The 20,290-nt window shown below is 39.2% G+C and overlaps 1 protein-coding gene across 7 annotated transcripts in view; it reads left to right on the top strand.

Moving 5' to 3' along the window:
* Nucleotides 1–17,521, top strand: part of SKIC3 (SKI3 subunit of superkiller complex) — an 80,483-nt gene extending 62,962 nt beyond the window's left edge. For all 7 annotated transcript variants that reach the window (XM_073344528.2, XM_073344529.2, XM_073344527.2 and 4 more), the window contains exons 35-41: nucleotides 5,230–5,358; nucleotides 7,587–7,708; nucleotides 9,864–10,022; nucleotides 11,917–12,069; nucleotides 13,870–14,000; nucleotides 15,141–15,264; nucleotides 16,641–17,521. In XM_073344528.2, coding sequence (XP_073200629.2) covers nucleotides 5,230–5,358; nucleotides 7,587–7,708; nucleotides 9,864–10,022; nucleotides 11,917–12,069; nucleotides 13,870–14,000; nucleotides 15,141–15,264; nucleotides 16,641–16,718 — 896 coding nt within the window. In that variant the 3' untranslated portion in view covers nucleotides 16,719–17,521. The remainder of the gene's footprint in view (nucleotides 1–5,229; nucleotides 5,359–7,586; nucleotides 7,709–9,863; nucleotides 10,023–11,916; nucleotides 12,070–13,869; nucleotides 14,001–15,140; nucleotides 15,265–16,640) is intronic.
* The last annotated feature ends 2,769 nt before the right edge of the window (nucleotides 17,522–20,290 follow it).

Here is a 20,290-nt window from a genome sequence, read left to right as displayed (position 1 = left end):
TAGGGGTAGGGAAGAGACCGTACGGTACAAAGATCAAGATGGAGGGAACAGGGCAGAAGGGCAAGCCCTGAAAGTTTGACCTCTAGAGCACACTCCCCTCCAAAGCCTGGAATAGAATATAGAATTCCTGAGTTGCACTATTCCTCTGCCCATAGCAATATCTGTGAAACGCACTGGCAAAGTTTGTGTCCCTGGCCCCCTGCCCCCCCCCCCCCCAATGCTGGTCCACAGAGGATAACTTACTACTTCTACTAACTTAAGAGGTCTGTGCAGTGGATCTTAAGGTTCCACCCCTACTGAACCATGTGGTGGTTGATACAGTGCTACTTGATGGAATTAGTTTTTTCAGTTTGGTTTAAAAATAAAAACCTAGGAAGTTATACGTGTTGTTTAGTGTGTGGCATGGGGCCCACATGTTGCACCGTGAAGAGAAAACACAACGTTGAATAGCTGCTCATTAAGTGAGCACCAGTCCACTCTGTACACTGAATGAGGCAGGGGTCCTATGTAATTACTGTATCATAATGCACATACACAAGGGGGCTGAATTAAGGTTGCCAAGGCATGCTTGATTCTGGAATTTCTTAACTTTTGAGTGCCTGAGTTTGCAACCTTAATATAGTAACTGAAGTGGGAACATTGGATTTGTATGGGACAGAGGTAAACATTTGTTGAAAATGTGGAGCTGTTCTGGGATTGCAGAATATATAGTGATGTTCAGGGAGAAGCAGGTTCTTCACAAGTGTTGGACAAAAGGAAAATATTATGCCATAACCTCTGGGTAGTGTTTGGAAACACTGCAATAAGTGCACAGTTTTAACTATACAAAATTCCATCATTATGAAGCAAAGGAAACTATATTCCCTGGAGTGTCTTAAAACATTCCCTTCTTTGTAATAACACTTAACATGTAGCCTAATCTAAAAGGGTTCTCTGGGACTCAGTGATGTTGCTGCTAGTACACACAACTTCTCAAGCACTTAATGTAAAAGATATCATAGAATCCAGCTCAATATATGTTCTAGGAATTATTTGGAGGAAGTTCTATGGCCTGTGTTGTACCGGAGGTCAGACTAGAACAGCGGTTCTCAACCAGGGGTCTGTTGCCCCCTGGGGGTCCGTGAGCCCTTTCAGGGGGGCTACAGAGCCCCATGGCTCAAACCCAGTGTCCTAAGCCCCGGTGCTGAAGCTGGGAGTGGCAGGGGGCTGAAGCCGGCGGTTCCCCCCCATCCCAGCTGGGAGCAGTGCAGGGCTGAAGCCAGCAGCCCCAGCGCGCCTTCTCCCCCAATGAAGCTGGGACCTGCACTGGGAACACAGCCCCTAGCTACCACCTGCCCGCACCCTAAGCTACTTCCCTGCCTGCACACAGCCCCTGAGCTACCCCCCTCACTTCACACAGCCCCTAGCTACTCCCTCCCTGTACCTGAGCGGTTTTCCAACTCTTTGAACGGAGTCCCCCCTTTGAGTTGTATTTTTTGGTTTGTGTTCCTGCCACAGCCCAGACAGGCGGGGTGGCCTCCTGAGTAAGTCGGGGTGGAGGGTGGCGGTCTCTCCCTCGACGCTGCTGTGTGGAGCTGGCTCGAGCCCTGCCAGCTCTTGTCACCCCAAAATAGAAGTAAAACTATGCCTATGCCCACGGGTCCCCCCCCCGGCCTGGAGTCCTGAGCTTTGGCTTCAGCCCCACTGCCTGGGGCTGAAGCCGAAGCCTGAGCAACTTAGCTTCACAGGGCCTCCTGTTGTGTGGGGCCCTGGGCAATTGCCCTGCTTGCTACCCCCTAAAGCTGGCTCTGGCTTTTATGCAGAAAACCAGTTGTCATGGCACAGATGGGCCGTGGGATTTTTATGGTGGGGGGGCTTAGAAAGGAAAGAGGCTGAGAACTCCTGGCCTAGAGGATCATAGTGGTCCCTTCTGATCTTAGAATCTATAAAGTATTTTTTCTACTGAGCCCATCAACATATCTGACTGCTTTATTTTGTGCTTACTCATCAATAAAACTATAAGTTCTGTCTGTAGAATACTTATCACTAGTGGTCATGCATGATTCAGAAATAAAAGCTCGACTTTCCAATCTCAGAGCTGACAACTAAGGAATTTTGGAGTCGTTAAGACTTTTATCCTATGTGTAAACTGAGAAACGTGTTTTTTAGCCATTGATCCAACAAAAATGGAACTCTACAATGTCATTTTAGTCACTTTCCAGAATATAACTGCACAGTAAGCCATTAGCTTTTCTCTGTAAATGTATTTACGGTGAAATATAAATCCTATTAAGATGTTGGATGCAACTTCACTTCTTAAAACAACGGGGAGTGAGCAAAATTACTTGTATTGCTTTCTCTCCCTGCTCCCCAAACACCTTGTATTTCCTGTTAGGCATATTTCAGCCTTTGTCTGAATCAGTAATCTACATAGAATGGAGTACTTGCAAAGTACAAAATTAGAAATAATGTGCATATTCAGTGCTTCCCTTATTGGCAAGGATTGCAAGTAGTTTTCATATGAATGTGTTTGGTCTATGTGAAATTATCACAATAGATGACCACCTATTGGTGGTCTCTGCAGAAGCTGAAGATGGATTGGGTCATAGAGACTGAACTAATTTCTCACTCCTAAAGGTCCGCCTTTGCAGGGCTTAAACCATTAAGAGTAGGTGAAACTTGTAATGTACTGGCCATACTTTTTCATGCTCCTGCTGAGCACAGAATTCCAGGCTTTTAATTTAGCATCTCTCTTGAGCAATACATTTACTAAAACATACATTTTGAAAATTCCTCTTCAAAGTCAAATACTTTCCAGTAGAATAAAATGTATTTAATATTTAGCTAAATATAGAATTTGCTTTTAAAAAAAATTGTGCTAGAGCTTTGCAAGTTTCTAATGATATTTAAAATATTTTATAGTTAAGTATTTCCCCAAGGCCTAGATAAAACTTCTATTTAAAATGAAAACCATTTTCCATGTCATCCCTAATGCATCCGTTATCACTAATAAACTTTCAAATAGCTGATATTAAATCTCGGACAAGTACAGATCTTGAACAGAATGTTAAAACCCTAATACTTAAGATGAAGACTTCCCATTTATGTGTCTGGTGACTAGCCTGCATTTATGAAAGAAAGTAAATATTGGAAACTCGCAATCCCACATCATTAAAATCATTTTTAAAATACCCTTTTCACAAGATTGCATAGGACAATTATTTCAGTACAGCTGAGGAAGAAAAGATGGCATTTTTTGCACAGGAAGATAGATACAATGTTAAACGAAATGCTCTTGGTATGACCATGATATGACAGGGTATATGTTCTTGTATGTCTTGTTACTTATAGCAAATTTATCAAAGAATCTAATAGGGGTGGAAAAGATCTCCCTCTGCCAATGCTGGACTGTTTTCTGTAGTGCATATTTTGTAATGAACGTCCAGTTTAATTTAACTATCCAAACCAGTGAGATTCCCTAATGTACCTCAATTATTCAAAGAAAATTATTTTTAAAAATTCATTTTTAGTAAGTGTCATTTGTCAAAAAGTGATGTAAACATGTAGCTTGAAAAAACCACATTCTAGATTTGTGCTTGTGCAGGCAGAAAGCAGGAATGCAATTTTTGGCAACAGGTCTTTGAAATCTGTTCTTAAGTGATTAGCAGTGGCCCAAGTGCTTTCATTTCACTATAGTAAAGATTCTTGTGTTTAGTGCATAGGATTGCAGCAGGATTGAGTCTGGCTTGGATGTCTTCCCTGCTCTGCGAAACTGTAGTTCACAATCTGTAGGTTATTTAATTTCTCTGTGCCTCCATTCCCCCTCAGTAATGTGGGACTAATTGTTACTAATTTTACACAAGGATGCTTGGCAAAATTGAAGATATCAAATAGTTTCACAGACGTTAAACAGAAGGCACTTTTAAAGGGTTAATCATAGTCTGCAAAAATTTTGTTTCTTTGATAGAGTACTGCTAACGTTCTCCTAATCAGTTTCTTACATCAGAAAATAAACCTACGGCTGTCCTACATCTTTATCTCTCATGTACAATAGAACTTCTCTAGAGAGATCCATGTCTTGCACACATTTGGGATCATCTCAGTTGCACTGTTTATATTAAAAATTGGGAAATGTTTACCTTAGGACATTGGTTTAAGCACAGATCAGTTTGGAGTCATAAGCAAAATGACTGGTGCTGTCAGTCCAGTTCCTGGTGGACATGTGCCCATGCTGTAGTTTATTTAAAAAAAAAACAAAATAGTTACCATTAGCACACCTGTTGCCAAGGACTGAAAATTCACACTGTATGGACCAACGTTTTACAAGACTGCCTCTTTGGAATGAAGACATGTTTGAGGTGCATTGGTGAAGGGGTGTAGAGAAGCTTGCTGTGTGGCATCCTTACTCCCCTTTTTCCCTTGTGTCTGAGATTTATGTGCTGGCAAGCTGACTTAGCATAAACACATTCTAAATATTTTAGATAAAATGATAAATATCTGTTTTAATTTCATGTTCATTAAAGATTTAACAACCTGCCTCCTTAATGCTCCCATGCCATTTTAGGACCCTCACTTCACTGTTCTCCCTTTTTGTTCTGGATTGCAGTACTACATAGTACTGATGAACTGTTCTCTCTCCAACACCAGTGGGGAATGCTTATGATCAGCTGTGTTCTGATGGTGAAAGAAATGACCAAGCCATCAGACTTGGAAAAATATCATTCTTACAAAAGCAACAGTCACTGTGGTATCTACAAGAAAGCAGACTTGAGTTCTACTAAAGTCCCATAAAACGTGCTCTCGCATAATATAATACTGTACTAGCGAGTATAGGAGAATGCGGTGGTGTAATTTTTATAATTGGTGCTTTAGTTGTCAAGTTTTATTTTCTAGCCCTTTCTTATAAAACTAGAATGAAATACAATTCAGTGATTCATTAAATGTCACTTAACGTACAGGTGCAACTCTCATTTAGCTCCCTTGCATCTGAGAACAGAATTAGGTCTGACCATTGTAGTGATTACAAAGACAGAGGTTTATGCCCTGTCTTTTTTTTCTGAAGTTATTGAGGCCCCTCACCCAACCAAAGATCCCATTGATTTCTTTACTTGATTCTAACTATTTTTGTCTTGTATAATTTTTTATGGATCCCTTGACTGCTGTGATAAATAGTATATCAGTTGAAGACTCCTGTAAATAGAATGCTGATAATATTGAATATATGGGCAATTTTTAAAAAAATGTTTTCAGATGATCCTGCTACATGGGCAGTGCTAATGGGTGCCTGCCATGCTGAAAATACTGTTGTCTATTTGAACAACACACAGCCTAAGAGAAGAGACCTAGAAATGACACTTGTAGCCACAGTTTCAGCCAAAAGTAAGTTATACAAACCTTTTTAATTTTCATACTTTTCTAAGAGGGAAAAAAATCAATACTTCTGGTTTGTGGGTTTTTGTTTTTGTTTGTCCTGTAAAGTCTTCAACAGTAATCTAAAGAAAATTGCTTAGAAAAACATAACTCGCTTATACTAGTTAAATGCAGGCTGGTAGTGACGCTCAAGCAACTGATCTTCGTAATAGTAAACAGTGCCTTATATTGCTTGTCATCAAAGGCATTGCCACGTGTTTAACCTGTTTATAAATTAGGATGTTCCCAGACACACACTTTTGGTTTAACTGGATTTAAATAATGAATAGATAATGATAATCTTAAGGAGAAAATGTCTAGCTTACCTATCTGATAGATCACTTTGGCTCATGGTGAAGAGTACGAACAACTCTCTTCTTATTTCTAATATGTATATGGATTGTCACAGGGCTGGGGCTCAGCTGCACGTATGCTAGACTTAGTCTACCAAGGAGAGAGAATGAATATAAGGGTCATGTGACAGGGAGCATGTGACTAAGTATTGTCTGTGCTGGGAGACATAATGGCAGCCTGTGATCATTCACTGAGTACAGACCTTGAAATGAGTGCTTCGCTCCAAGCCTACAAAATCAGGAAGAACATCCAGGAAAGGGTTAGTGAGGAGGTCAAAGCTGAGTAACTCTTTAGGCTCCTAGGTAGGCCTGGGAGACAAACATGCAGGTAGCAAGGGCCTGCTAGGAGAAGAAGCTCAGCAAGACAGGCCTAAAACCTGCACCAAGGATGGTGAGCCAGCAGGAAAGACTGGATGGTAGTTTTGGGAGTCTGATTTATTAACATAATTCAAAAGGGGAGAGTTAGTGAGAACACCTGCAGCATGTAGTTTGATTTAACTGGGAGGAAGGAGAAACTGAGGCAGTAGCAGATTTCTGAAGCCATACCAGGTAAACCCAACTACCATTCTGCTAGAAACCAGAAAACCCATCTCCTTGGGCCTCTAAAGAGATTGAAGGTTCTAGTCTTTTCTACCTCCTCCCCATATGGCTTTTGGATCCCATCCTTCAGAAATGTACCTGATGAAACCTCTGACATTGGTGGCCATTTTATGAAGAGGGACCAGACTAGAGTACCACAGTCGTACCATAGTGAAGCATGTGTAGAATTCACAGCACTGTCTAAAAAATAGCATAGTTGTGCAGTAATATGAGCAGATATTCTATGACTATTTGTTCCAAATTTTAAAAAATGGCTGTTTTTTGGCTTTCTATGATTATTCTATCAAACAACTTTGCTAAGAAAAATATTGAGTGAATGTTGAGTAAATAGTAAAATATTTGTTGAAAAAGAATTTTGAACTTACGAACAGCAATATTTTGTGCCAGAAATCTGATTCTAAGAGGTACTTATCCAACCCTGGAACACAAACAAAACCATATAAATTGTGTCCAAGGAGCACTACCCAACTCAACTCATATTTTGAAAATCAAACACTCTGAATGAGCTGCTTTGTTTATAGACGAAAAGTTGTTCAAAATTATTTACCAAACTTCTGCAAACGTAATGCATTTGAGAAAATCATAAGCTTTTGGGGACAATTCACAAATGGAAAAGAGGCTGATAATTACTCACAAATTGCTCCTTAAGTTCTCACTATAACACTTCTGAATACTAGTATCCTTGGTAGGTAAACAAAGGATACAGGGTCAGAACTAAGATTATTTACAGAATCTTAACTCCCAGGTGTCCTGGCTTGAAAACATCTTATTTTCAGTACTTCTACAGTGGTCTGATATTAAATAAATAAATCAATACATTATGTACTTTATGCTAAAGAAGTTTTTGATCTGGGATAGCCTGCCTTTGTTCATTGTCTCTATAGCCTCCCTTACTAAAAGGGCTTATGTGTTTTTTGTTTTTTTTTAAAGGCTAACATTTGACTGACTTTTTTCTTATTACTTTGAAAAATGGACTTGCTTCACTTATTTTATCAACCCTACAAGTTGATACCTACCTTTAAAACAAAATAAAAACCGTGCTCGCTTTCTAAGTCTGTTTTGCCCTGTGTGTGTGTGTGTATGTATGTAATAAAAATACCAGGGAGTGTGGTCACTTAGCCTGTCTGACCTATCATCATGAGATGCATTAGGTCTTCTTTAGCTGCTATGACTCAAGCCTGATATGTGGAAGGGCACTAGAGCATATCCAGCAATACATTCTTAAATGCATGTTTACATTTACAGCTAAAGAAAAGGACCTCTCAGCTGAGTACATTCAGGCTCTTGAAGACTGGTCACTTTGTCAAGCTATTACCGGTTTAAAAGAGACTGGTAGAATTACAGAAGCTGAGGCTCTCTGCACAAGGGTATGGTTACTACCACTGTAGTTGCTGCTTCATGACTTTGAGTGGAGCACTAATTCCTATGTATTACATATGCAATGGTAATAAACAGCAAAGGAGCAACAGTCTGTTACAAGCAGAGCACAGCCCAAATGCATAAACTGACTTTTTTTTCACCTTTTAGAAAAGGAAAGACTATGCTTTATCAGTAGTTTTTATAATTCAGTTTAAACTTATTGACCATTTAAATTGGTTAAATAATTGTTCTCCAGCCATGTTCAGTACATTATAGCACAAAAAAACCTACTTCAACTTGATCTTATCCCATCTATCTTCATGTGCTTATCTTCTTGTCCCTCCACACTTATGCCAGCAAAAAATAAATTCTTACAAAAGTTCCAAAGGCATTTTATCCAGAGGGAAATGCAGTTGGCTGTATTGTAGGATGAATGACTTGCTATGTACTCTGTCACGCTGATTATTCACTTCCTAGCCCACACTCAATTTTCAGAGTCTTGACTGCAATCCAGAGTCCATTTAAACTACCCCAGACTGAATCACCTGAATCATTACAAGTGTTTGCATTGCTAAAGAAAAATTAAGTAAATGGTGAAAATTCAGAAAATATCTTATGAAAGCGTTTGTGGTTTATGTTAATTTTCTAGTATCAGGAAGACTAAATTTCTTTTTTGAAGTGGCATGTGTGCATAATGGACTGAGAAGGCTGCCACCTTCACAGAAGTATTTGCAAAGCAGCCCATAGATCTAGTGTATAAGCCATTCACCAAACATTCCAAAATAAACACCTAATTCTTAGCAAATGTGGCTTTTTTACGAAGGCTGCTGTTGCTGTGGTGATCCAGTCAACCTACTTTGCTCATGTATTACCTTCTCTCTGGCAACCACAATCTCTTCTAAGACTGTCAGCTACTGCCCTTGAGTAAGGTTCAGTGGACATGTCACCTTTTGAAGAGAAGAAATTCTCTTGCTTATCAGTTTTCCTTTAGTCAGCATATCCATTGACCTACCTGTACAGGAATACGTTAACAAGAGAATTAGTCTGTACATATTTCCCTAAGGGAAATATCTCTATAGTTCATTTTTTTAAAATGTTTGTTAATCTTACTATGGTTTCATGTCTTAGTAAATTTAGGTTGGATAGCACTTCTCCTTTGGGAGGAAGTTAAGAGGTAGGCCCTACGTCCTTGAAAGCTCTAATCACCTCAAGATCTGCCGAAAGAATCTGACTGAGGAGTGAAGATCAGTTTTTCTGTTTTTTCTTTTCTGAGCTAGGCAAGACCATTTACCTATGTGAGACCATTCCTTAATTGTTGAGGGTAGAACTGCTGAAAATACTAGTCTCTGACTAGGGACCAAATTCCATCTACTAGACTGTTGCCTCTTTAACCCTCTGGAATAGCTTCGAATGTTTTTGATAAAATGTTTGTTACATATAGAGTCACTTAATTCCCAATATACACCTTTTGCTCCAAATAAATACCCTTTAAAGAATCTGGGTTGAACTAGGTTTTTGAAATGTGTACTGATTTGGACAGTGAAAAACCAGTCTGTAAGTAATGTTTGGGACTTTACTGCTAATGTAAAGAAAAGTGCAGTTATTAGAACCATGTGATGGCTGCTGTTTTATTCTGAAATCATTCCTAGAAGGGGAAGTATGCATGTGTGTGGCATCTCCTTCCCCTAAGACAAAATAAATGGGGGACGCTGTCCTGAGAACTCACAAGTCCCTGGATATACGCTTACAGCCAGTTCCAGCCACATGGTGGCCCTGTGTCTCTACATTAGCTTTGAGACTCCTTCTCTCCTCTGGCTTCTGGGCCCCATGGATTCATTAGACTCCTATTCCTTGTTCTTCCCCTCCACATTAGATATCTGCCTTCTAACCCCACCTGTAAGTGTGAGGCAGGTGCAAGACTTTGGACAGATTCTCTATGGGACTTGTGCAAATCCATGATTTCATCAACCTTCCTGATATGCAGAAAAGGAGAGATTAATACACAGAAATAGTCTGCTGCAAGTGGATCATAAGGAGGGGGCAATTCTCCTCTCACATTTTTCTGTACAAAATGAAAAGTATTCAAAAGAATGTTCTTGGTTTTTAAATATGTCTTCTAATAACTTCTTGCATTTAACTCATAAAAACTGTTTTTGCTTTTAGAGTTTAAAAAGTTGCCCCGATCACCCAGATCTGTTCCTGCTCTTGAGACAAGTTCAGTGTAAACAGCTTTTTCAGTCACACAAAGAGCTTCCAGATACTGTCTTGGAGGAACTTCATAAAACTGTTATGTCCAACTCCACTTCAGTAACAGCGTGGCATGTAAGTGGACTCTTTCTTCCTGTTTCAATACACATCCCTATTACAGTGGATTATCTCAGAAGAAGGGACTCTGAGTTAACATTCCTCTTCCTAACACACACTAACAGCTGGTGAGATGTGAGTACTAGATAATTATCTCTATTAGAAAACTGAAAGTACATAGTCCTCCTTATGAAGGCAGGAAAGGTGTAAATTTATGTGTTAACTTAATTAGGTAAACATATGTTGTGAATATTTGCCGATCTTGACTTCCACATCACAGGTCCCCAGTAAAACATTGTAGCTTAATGTACTATAACATACGTTACTAGGCACACACAAATGATTCCTCAAAACCCTAAGGCATGTTCCTGAACAGTGTACAAAAAACTGGACATGTGCTGTCCCTGTGTTTCCTGCTGTTTGCACTCTCTGCACAGGTGAGTAACTCTTTCCCCTTGTTCAAGAGCATCAAGACAACCCAATTCCCTGACACATTTTAAAAAAGAAAAAGGTTTTTCTTTCCTTTCCTTATTACTGGAAGAGAAGATCTAACTAAAGTGGCCAATACTGTATTTCAAAAAAGGGACTGTTTTCTTAAGCAATCCCACCCTTCCCCTCCTGCTGATGATATTATTGATATAAGAATGTTTTCATTATATCATTATTAGTACTATTCATTTTGCACAGAAAAATATGAGGAGAGTAATCATTCCTCAAGAGTCACCTCTGTGCATTCATATTACCCTTCCTCAGTTCTAGGTAACATCAGGACTCTGCAGTTGGGGAGAAGAAAGGCTACTGGTTGCTGCCCCTCTGCCCCAATGGACACTGCTTTAAGGCAGTTCTACTGCTTAATGATGGATGCAATAATCCCACAAGCATAAATATAGAGGCAACTCTCTAAAAGGAATCCTTAGGACAGTGCTTGGAATTGTACCCCTGCTCTCCACTCCGAGAGTCATAAAATGTGCCAGTAGCCAAGGACCAGGGGAGAGGGATCATCTAGGGAAGGTTTTAGATTAAAAGATTAGTTGTCTAGATCCTTTCATTGTTTCATGGCTGCTTCATGACCTAACGGAGAGCTTTCTTTACAAGCATGACTTGTTGATGTTGGAACATCTAGGGTATATATGCAACAATTTACAAACTCCTGATTTCTTTTGCACCAATACATTTTCATGTCAGTACAAAATAAGCCTCAGTTATAGTCCCTTGCCAACCTCTCTGTAAGAGGAGTTCACTCTGCTTTGCTGATGGAGCAAGCAGAAAGATGAGAACACTAGGTTAGTCGGACTCACCTAATTCCATTCCCATCTGTAGCTCCTCCAAAAGGAACCTTCTATCTGCAGAAGTTCAGGGTGTTGTCTGGCAAAAAGGATAACTACATATTTTCAACTGAGTTCAAGCTGTAAGATTAAATATTTTTACTTCCTCACATACAGTAGCATGAGATAGGAAATACATCTTGTTCAAGGGCAGAAACTTTCTAACTTGTCTGAACAGCTTTCCAACATCCTAACAGAACTGTTGTTGGCAATCTAGTGCTAGGTGGCGTGCTCCATTTCACAAAAGATAGCTTAGGAGGTCCCCAGTGGAAAATGAGTTTGGCTACCTCCTAGTTCATGTCCAGATTCACAAAACTACAAAATGGTTGGCAGTGTCTAGTAAGAGACCTCTGTTGTGAAATAGCAGACCTCTGTCCTTTAGTACTATAGCTACACTGGCATGGAAATTTGCATACTCCTTCCCTCAAGCAGGTGTTCACCTGTAAAATGACCTACAACTAATTTTGTGTGTAAAGATCAACCTAATATATTCATGAAATTTGGAAAACTTAAATTTACATAGTCAAAAATACCTGAATGATGTGTTTTAACAAGCACTACCGAACGTAATGCTTCTCTATTTTCAGTGGCTGGCAAAAGTGTACCAGTCTCAAAGAATGATGGTTGCAGCAGAGATGTGTTACAGAAAGAGTCTACAATTGGCATCCCAGCAGGGCAGCTGGAACGGGAAGTTATCAAGTTTGCTCAGGCTAGCTATGCTTGCACTGGAAATCTGTGTGGTAAGATAACCACAACTGTTATGATGAAATGAATTGATTTAAAATGTAAGCCATCTGCTGTTAGCTATCTTTTTTGTAATCTCCCAGATGAAGTCCTCCCATAAACTGTGGGAAACTGTAAGACTTTTTTGTTCTCTTTTGTGAACTACTCCTCAGTAGTTAGCAGAAATGATATTTTCATTTCATGCTAACATGGATGGGAATAAACCTAATACACTCTAATTTTAAAAGACTATTGATTGTTCTTAGACTTCTCTCCAGGAATATTTTGTCTAAAGGAAAAATATATGGAATAATCAACTAAAACCATTAAGCTTTATTTTCTAATACTAGATTATTAGAAACTGACTGTAGTATAACTTCCACTTTCAAGATTCTTACTTCACTGAACATGTGACATTTGTATGAGTTGCATTCACTGTTTTTTTTTTTTAATTTATTTTCATTTTTATTGCACTCGTGCCTAGAGGTTTCAGTCAGGTTTGGCGCACAATTGTGCAGTTTGCTGTACAAACCCATTGATTGTCTTTGCCTTGAAGAGCTTACAGCCTAAGGAAAGTCATTCTAACCTCTCCCCCTAAAACAGGGGTGGGCAAACTTTTTGGCCTGAGGGCCGCAACAGGTTTCTGAAATTGTATGGAGGGCCAGTTAGGGGAGGCTGTACCTCCCCAAACAATCAGGCATGGCCCAGCCCCCCGCCTCCTATCTGACCTCCTCCCCCCCCCCCCCCCCGTTTCTTGCTCCCTGACAGCCCCCCTGGGACTCCTGCTCCATCCAACCCTCGGTGTCCTTTCTGACGGCACCCCCCCCCAGGACCCCTGCCACATCCAACCCCCCCTTCTCTTGTTTCAGGCTATTTTGCACAAGATTAGAGTATGACATAATTAAGACTGTTTGTTTGTTTTTTTCTATAGTGTATTTTATACTGATCAGTCTTCATAGCTGATTAAATTCTTTTGAAGCAAATAGATCAGCTTTTTTAACAAAACTTTCGCTACCCACATTCTCTTGGCACAACCAGAGCACTTTACAGAGTTTCTATTACATAGGTTTGTTTGCTCTCAGCTTTATCTTTAGCATAGCTGAACCCACTTAAATTGCACCCACTCTGGGGCAAATTCTGGCATATTTTGTTGTCTTTAATTATTTCACGTAGATGTCAGTAGCATAATTGCTGTCTCTTACAGTCTTGAATAATCTGTTTCTTGTTATGTTTCCTAGTGAAAACCTGTGAACTTCATATAGACATCTATATTTTTGTCATGCAAAAATTTTACTAAATGTATTACCGTCTCTCCAGTAATCTAATTCAGTGGACTTGGCAAACATGAATTGCTGAATAGTGGCTCCACTAAATAAACATAAATTTAGAGTTGCTGTTTAACTTATGATTTTCTCTTTCGACTTTGTGTACTTGTGAGGATCCAGTGTGGATAAATTCATCTCTCCAGTGTAGCCTTGCAAGCTTTCATCCGATGTACAGAGTCATAAATTTTGCTCATCCTTAATATAATAATGTTGTTAAAAACAACTCTGCAGATGAATGGCCAAGTAGAATTTTGCAAGGCACCTATAGGAGTGCTGAAATAATGCAGTTCTGGCTTTCCAGCCCTGTTATACCCTGAGACTTAGAAATCTAAGTTAACAAACAGGAAAGCTTAAGAATTAGCAAACTTGCAGAATTAAAGGCTAATCATGTGCAGATGGTGTGTCTGCAAACAAATAACATCTTGTACCCAGTGAAACATTTTGGCTAGTAACATAGTTATTAAAGTTTTCTTGCTGTCATCTTGCTGATAGGCTAACATTTCAAATGATCATTGGCCATCCTTGGTTCAGGAGGCAACAACTGAAGCCTTGAAACTTTCTTTCTGCCCACTGGCTGTTCTTCTGCAAGCGCTGCTACAGTACAATCGCAAAATGGGGGCGAGGTATGTGTTTGTTGTTTTTGTGGGGTACACTGTCTTATAATGTCTGGTGAACTTGAGTGCAGGTGGTATGCCTTCGTTCAACTTTAAAAACTGAGAAACCAGTTGAAAGCAGGGAACCAAAGCAATAGTATTTTATAGTTGGAGTTTTTTGTGGTGTCAAAGACAGCTACAGCTTTTGGCTAAGCTTTTTAAAAACATATCAACTAAATATATTTAAACTTTTTTGCAAAAAAGATCTGATGAGTATTGGTTGAGTGGGATGGTAGCAGTGAGGCAGTCTCATTCCATCTAGTCTCAAGTGAGATTCAAAACAAGTTTCTGGCCCCTTTTTTTCCATAGCACATATTTGCAAAAAGAGGATTGCTGGTACCAGTGAACTAGCCAAACTCTAGCTTGGGTAACCATATTCTGCCTACCTGAATTTCCCCTTGGATGTCACTTTGCTGACTTTTCACTTGCCATAAAATTGAATACTGCTGTTGCAAGCTATTAAACAGTTGTTTCACACTAAAGATGGACTATAATACGTGTGTGAATATACACGGGTTATACAGATACACTTTACTAAAAACCTTTTTGCTGGTCACAGGACTAGTGTTCTAGTAACTGCTTCCCTAAAAGCAGCTGTGACACCTTTAAAGGTTTATATTATTGATATAAAACAAGAGCAAATGCCTTTTAGGATTTCAACAGGGTAGTGCTGCCCAAATTATTGAATTTCTGGGCAGCATGATGCACAAATAATTTTTTGGGTTACTACTTGTAGCAGAAGAGTTTACATTTCCAGGTGTACTTGTAGAGGATTGCTCTCAGGGTAGTTATTATCCTAAGGGGAAATAAACTTAACTATGCATCATTATGTACGTTGTGGACGTTGAGAGGCAGTGCTGGACCCACAATTGGGAGAAGGGAAGTAGCAATATCACCAATTTTTCTTACGTCTATCAACTGTTGTCATCAGCTGCAGGACACTTGATTGCTCGTACGAATTTTAGCTAAGAGGACAATTTGGTTTATCAATACAGTTTAAAATAATTCTGACTCTTGCCAGGATAGCATTAGTTATACAAAAGAAGAAAATTGTTAAATGCAACAAATTTCTAGAGATTACTCGGTATTAAATTTTATTTTTGTTCCTAGGGAGACGCGTCGAATGTTGGAAAGAGTGGTATATCAGCCTGGGTATCCAGAAACCATAGTATCAGTTGCACGCTGGTACCTCCTAAGACATTTATATGCCAAAGATGATTATGAATTAATAGATGTAAGAGTCAGTCTATATCTATACAGATGTATGCAAATACCAATCATATTGACTAGCTTTCTATGCTAGTCCCCATTTATAGAAATATTTATGGGGTGTGTTATGGAATCCTTCCAGGATTTGGGAAGCAAAAGCATAATATAATTCCAGCTTTGTGTGGAGCCAGTGCTTCAAATCAAAGCTGCACCATGGCTGTCAGGCAGAGTCAGCATAACTAATTGTGACTGAGACTGGATGCTGGCCAATTGTGCACTTCCATCTTGTTTAAGACTGAGATCTTACAGTAAAAAATTGAGGTTACACGATAATTTATTGCAATGCTTCTTAGATTGTCAGCCCCAATACAGATGCAGACATAGGTCAAGACAGAATGGGGGGGGGGGGGATTTGTTTTAATTACTATTGAATGTTGCTAAAACAAGTGTAAAGAGTAAATGTGAATGCCGCCAGCACATCCAAAATAGCATGTGAACTGCTCTCTAAATCTTCATATTTTGACTGTAATATCAGAAGCAAGATATTTAACTGTGAATTTTAAGGCAGTGGTGTTGAAAGTTCCTGCTCCAAAATGCATTTTACATTTTTAGATCACATCTAGGGCAAAATTCTTCTGAGTTCCATGGTTAGACACGCATTATGGGACTCCAGCTAAAAAAGAGTTGGCAATACAGAGTTCTCAATATGATTTCAGTGTGGATTCATTGCACTCCATTCTGAGCAATCATTATTAGCGAGAGTTTGACCGAGAGCTCAAAGAGGAGTCATAAAAATGTCTAGTGTATGGATCAGGAGGGATTTTCTTAAAGAAAAATTGAGTTTGGCTAAGTGACCATAGGGAGTGAGGAAGTGCCAAGCAGAACCTATGAACATCTGTAAAAACACTAAGCTGGAGAGCTCTTCTTGAATAGTACAAAGGCCTCAAGTAGGAGTCATAGAATTAAATTCAGAATGGGAAACCTTAAACTGTCAGGAAAAACCTCCTGACAATGTTATATAAGTAGGCGGTGAGAGGGCCCCATCACATGGATCATATATAAAGTTAGACCTACCAAATACCCGTAAGGGTCCTGCAGGGAGCAACCCTGCATTGAGAGGCCATATGACCTAGTTGGTCTCATATCTTCAGTATCTTCCCTACTGTAAGTGAATCACTTAGTTGGAAAACTGACCTCCGCCCCAAGCAACAAATGATGTCTTGCATTGCAGTGGTTGCAATTTAGTTTTTAAGGCATTAAGCAAACTATTGCATAATACTGAAATATCCCATTTATCTCTGGATATTTAGGTTGCTTAGGTTTCTTGGGGAGCTGAATAGGAGAGAATCAAATATTTGGGAATCAAATAACTTTTTTTTTCTTTTCTTAATTTTCCCACAGGCACTTGTAGCGAATGCCAAAGCTAATGGAGATATTAGATCTCTGGAACTAGACAAGAAATTATCAGCATCTGCCTAGCATGGACTTCTTTCAGTGGCCAACCAGAAGGAAAAAGTCAGAGGAAATTCATGAAACCTAATTCACACTACCTGCCAGCAAATATTTTTTTTAAGTGAAAATCATTTTTTGTTAGACAAAAACAAATTGCTTTTAAAATATTTTTTTAAGATGGACACTGCCATCAACCTGTTTTTCCTTTACTTAAACAAAACTCAAGTTCATTTAATGTGTATTTTTCCTCACTGATGCATTTATGTTATGCTGCTGCAATGGAGAATCCATTTTTTTTTCTGTTGGAGTTTACAGCAGATGTCCCTGCTCCTCCCATGGACAGTGCTTATCATTTTGCACTTGCAGTGGTGCAAAGCAGGACAAGTTTCTACTTTTTCAAACAAAGCCTTAAGTTGTCAAAGTAGTATGCAAATTCATATTTTTTAAGTTATTCCCAACTGTTGTAACTTGCAGAAATCTAAGCTTTCTGTAATGTTCATTATATTACAATTAGAATTCAAATACATTTGCAAATCCACATGCAGTGGTGGGAAGCAAAAAGATATGTAACACTGTAACTGATTAGGTTGCAGCCTGGAGGAACCAGATTTCTACAACATACTCTGGTCAAGGAAAATATAAATAAGTAAAACTGAGATTTTGCACAATGATCCGGTCCATGGATATATTTATAAATGTGTATGGCAATTTGTATTTATGATTTTTTTGGTAACCCTGCTGTTGACTGCTTATTTGGATTAATCATGATAATTCTTGACACATGATGCAATTCTGCCCTGTACTTACTTGTAATTAAAATAAAATGCAATGAATCCAGTCTGAGTATTTTGTTGTAAACAATTAGGAACTTACTATATGCAGCACATATATTTAAATATGTGTTAATTTTCAAGTTTGAACAGGTTGGCTGGCCTGTTGCTCTTAAATTACTCAAGGGAGGAATGGCAAGGGTCTTCTACTATTTCCTTCTCCCACAATCCGCCATGTAAGACATTTTCCTTAAAGTGATTGGTCAGATAGTTAATGTGGACTGAATGTAGCTCGGGGGGAGGGGAGGGGAGAGTAATTGCTTCTCTCTCTAGGGTCCCACTCTCCCTTTGCAGTCTTTGGTTCTTGGCTCAAACTCCACAGGGACTGACTAGGGATCCGACTCTTAAACTTGCTTGCGTACATCATGTAGTGTTACACTATCACTAGCCACCATCCTGTTTCTGCCCCACTCATTTGGATTTTTTTTTTAAACTGACAATGTTGTAAATTCCATGCCTTTGTGGTTCATATCAGTTGTCATTTTAGCAATAATCCTGTAGGATGATCTCATCACCTCATACATCAGCAGATTTAGGATTTTAATAATTACTCTGACTAGGGCATTGTGGCCTAATGTGCTCCTTCTATTCCTCCATTTTTTTCTCACCCACAAGCTTTCTGTATGCCACCCCTATTTTCAGGGGCTCTCTCCATTGCCCTTGCACCTGCCCCTATGCCAGAGTCCCTGTGTGCCCTCATGACATGGTCCTCCATTCTTCCGGTCTGTGTTTGTGTCCCCATACCAGAGGCTCTGTACACCCCTATTTCCCCCACAGCCAATACACTGTTCTTATTTTGTCTATCCGGCTTTCTTTCAGCATCATCACTTTCAAATTGTATTGGGAGGGTCCACTGGGAGGTACTGTTATGCAGAAATGTGTTTAAAGGTCTGCCCTCAACCACTTTTTTAATCTATAGATAATTCTAGAGGTGGTTGGAGCTGCTGGCTCTGCTAACCAGACTCCTGAGAGGAGTCTACCTCTACCTTTCCCTTCCTTTCAGTTTTATCACATTACAGGCAAACAGACAGAGAAATGCTTCTGAGTTGAATGTTAGACCTTACTTCACTCAGCCAGTAAATCTAAAGACAATGTGTATTCTAATGTCAGGGTGGGGGAATAGGAGAATGAATGTCTCCAGTCTGTCATTACCATTAGTTATCAAACATATAACTTCAGTAATAACTGTTATTGGACCAACTTTTGTTGGTGAGAGACAAACTTTTGAGCTGCATTGTTTTTCTGGTCTGGGAAATGTACTCCATATCACAGCTAAATAGAAGGTGGAACAGATTAAGCATAAGGAGTTAACACATGTTAATTGCCTACTTCATCTTGAACCATCTCTTGCAACACCTCTGCAATCATAGGACAAAGGAGGGTTAGTCGGTTCAGATTGTTATACTAAGACAAAACCAGGGTCTCCAGAGAACAATCTGTTCCACCTTGTATTTAGCTGTGCCACTGAGTACCATTCCCAGACCTGAAGAAGAGCTCTGTTAACTCAAAAGCTTGTCTCTTTCACCAACAGAAGTTGGTCCAGTAAGAGGTACTACCTCACCTACCTGTCTACCTCATGTCATGGGACAAACATGACTACAACAACACTCTGAATAAGTCATCTAACTCTCAATTGTAGATGTTCTTCATGTATTAAAACTATGCAACGCATGCTATGGTGCTTAGCATTTCATCAGACAACAAAAGTTACTTTCAAAGTAACAATGCTGTCTCCTTCGAATTAGAAGAAACTATTAGTTGACATTTCTGACAAGATAATTTTATAGCCCAAAGCAATTTATTATACACATTGAAGAAAGAAAGCAAGGTGTAGGTAGTGAAGATAATGTGCAAACTGTTAAGGGAAGGCTCTAATTTAAATTAATGAAATCCAAGAAATAGAAGACAAAGCAAGTGTGCAGCCTCCAGGTGTAAAGGTATGCAAAATGTCTCTGTGTCCTGTGCAAAAGAATTCCAGGTTTGCTGAGGGTGGGACAGGTTTTAGCAATTCATTCTTCTGTAGATCTTGAAGACCTTTACAAATTTTACAGATGGGGAAACAGCCATAGTGATGAAGTGACTTAGCTAAGGTCAATGGTAGAGATGGGAATGAAAAACAGGTCCACTCATTCCTAGGCAGGTTTGCCATGTAGTGGTGCATACTGCCTTCTTCTAAAGCAGAAATAGGGTGAAATTCTGGCACTGGTGATGTCAAAGACAAAACTCCCATTGACTTCAATGGAGCCAGGATATCATCCATGATACTTAAAGTCCCTTATATACACATGAAATAAAATCAGTTAATGAGAATTTTTTTTAAAAAAAAAATCTGTATACGCTGTCTCTGTGAATCTCCTACTTAGAGGTGGAAAGCATATCGCCCCTCAATAATCCTTTCACCAAATAGGATTTTCTTATTCAAGCATTGTTTCACACATAATTAAATCACAAAACATGACCAGCACACTGATCTAATATATTTAGGTATTCTGTATAGTTTAAATGAAAGCAAAGCATTTGTGAAGGATAGGAACAGCCTTATAACCACCACAAACAGTTTTGATTGGAAAAAAACAATAGTAACAAATAATTCCACCTGTCCTGCAAATAGGGTTATGGTTATCTGACACTCCAAAGTACTCTGAGCTGCCTATAGCTTTGGAATCTCTCTTTTGGCTTAATGCTATGTAAATAACATTTTAGACCAAACTCTTTCTTTTTTAAAAAAAAAAGCATAAGGCCCAGCCCTACATTTTTCTTGGATGTGAA

This window comes from Lepidochelys kempii, chromosome 5, assembly GCF_965140285.1.
Source record: "Lepidochelys kempii isolate rLepKem1 chromosome 5, rLepKem1.hap1, whole genome shotgun sequence".
NCBI lineage: Eukaryota > Metazoa > Chordata > Testudines > Cheloniidae > Lepidochelys > Lepidochelys kempii.
This window is presented reverse-complemented; position numbering and strand designations above follow the sequence as displayed.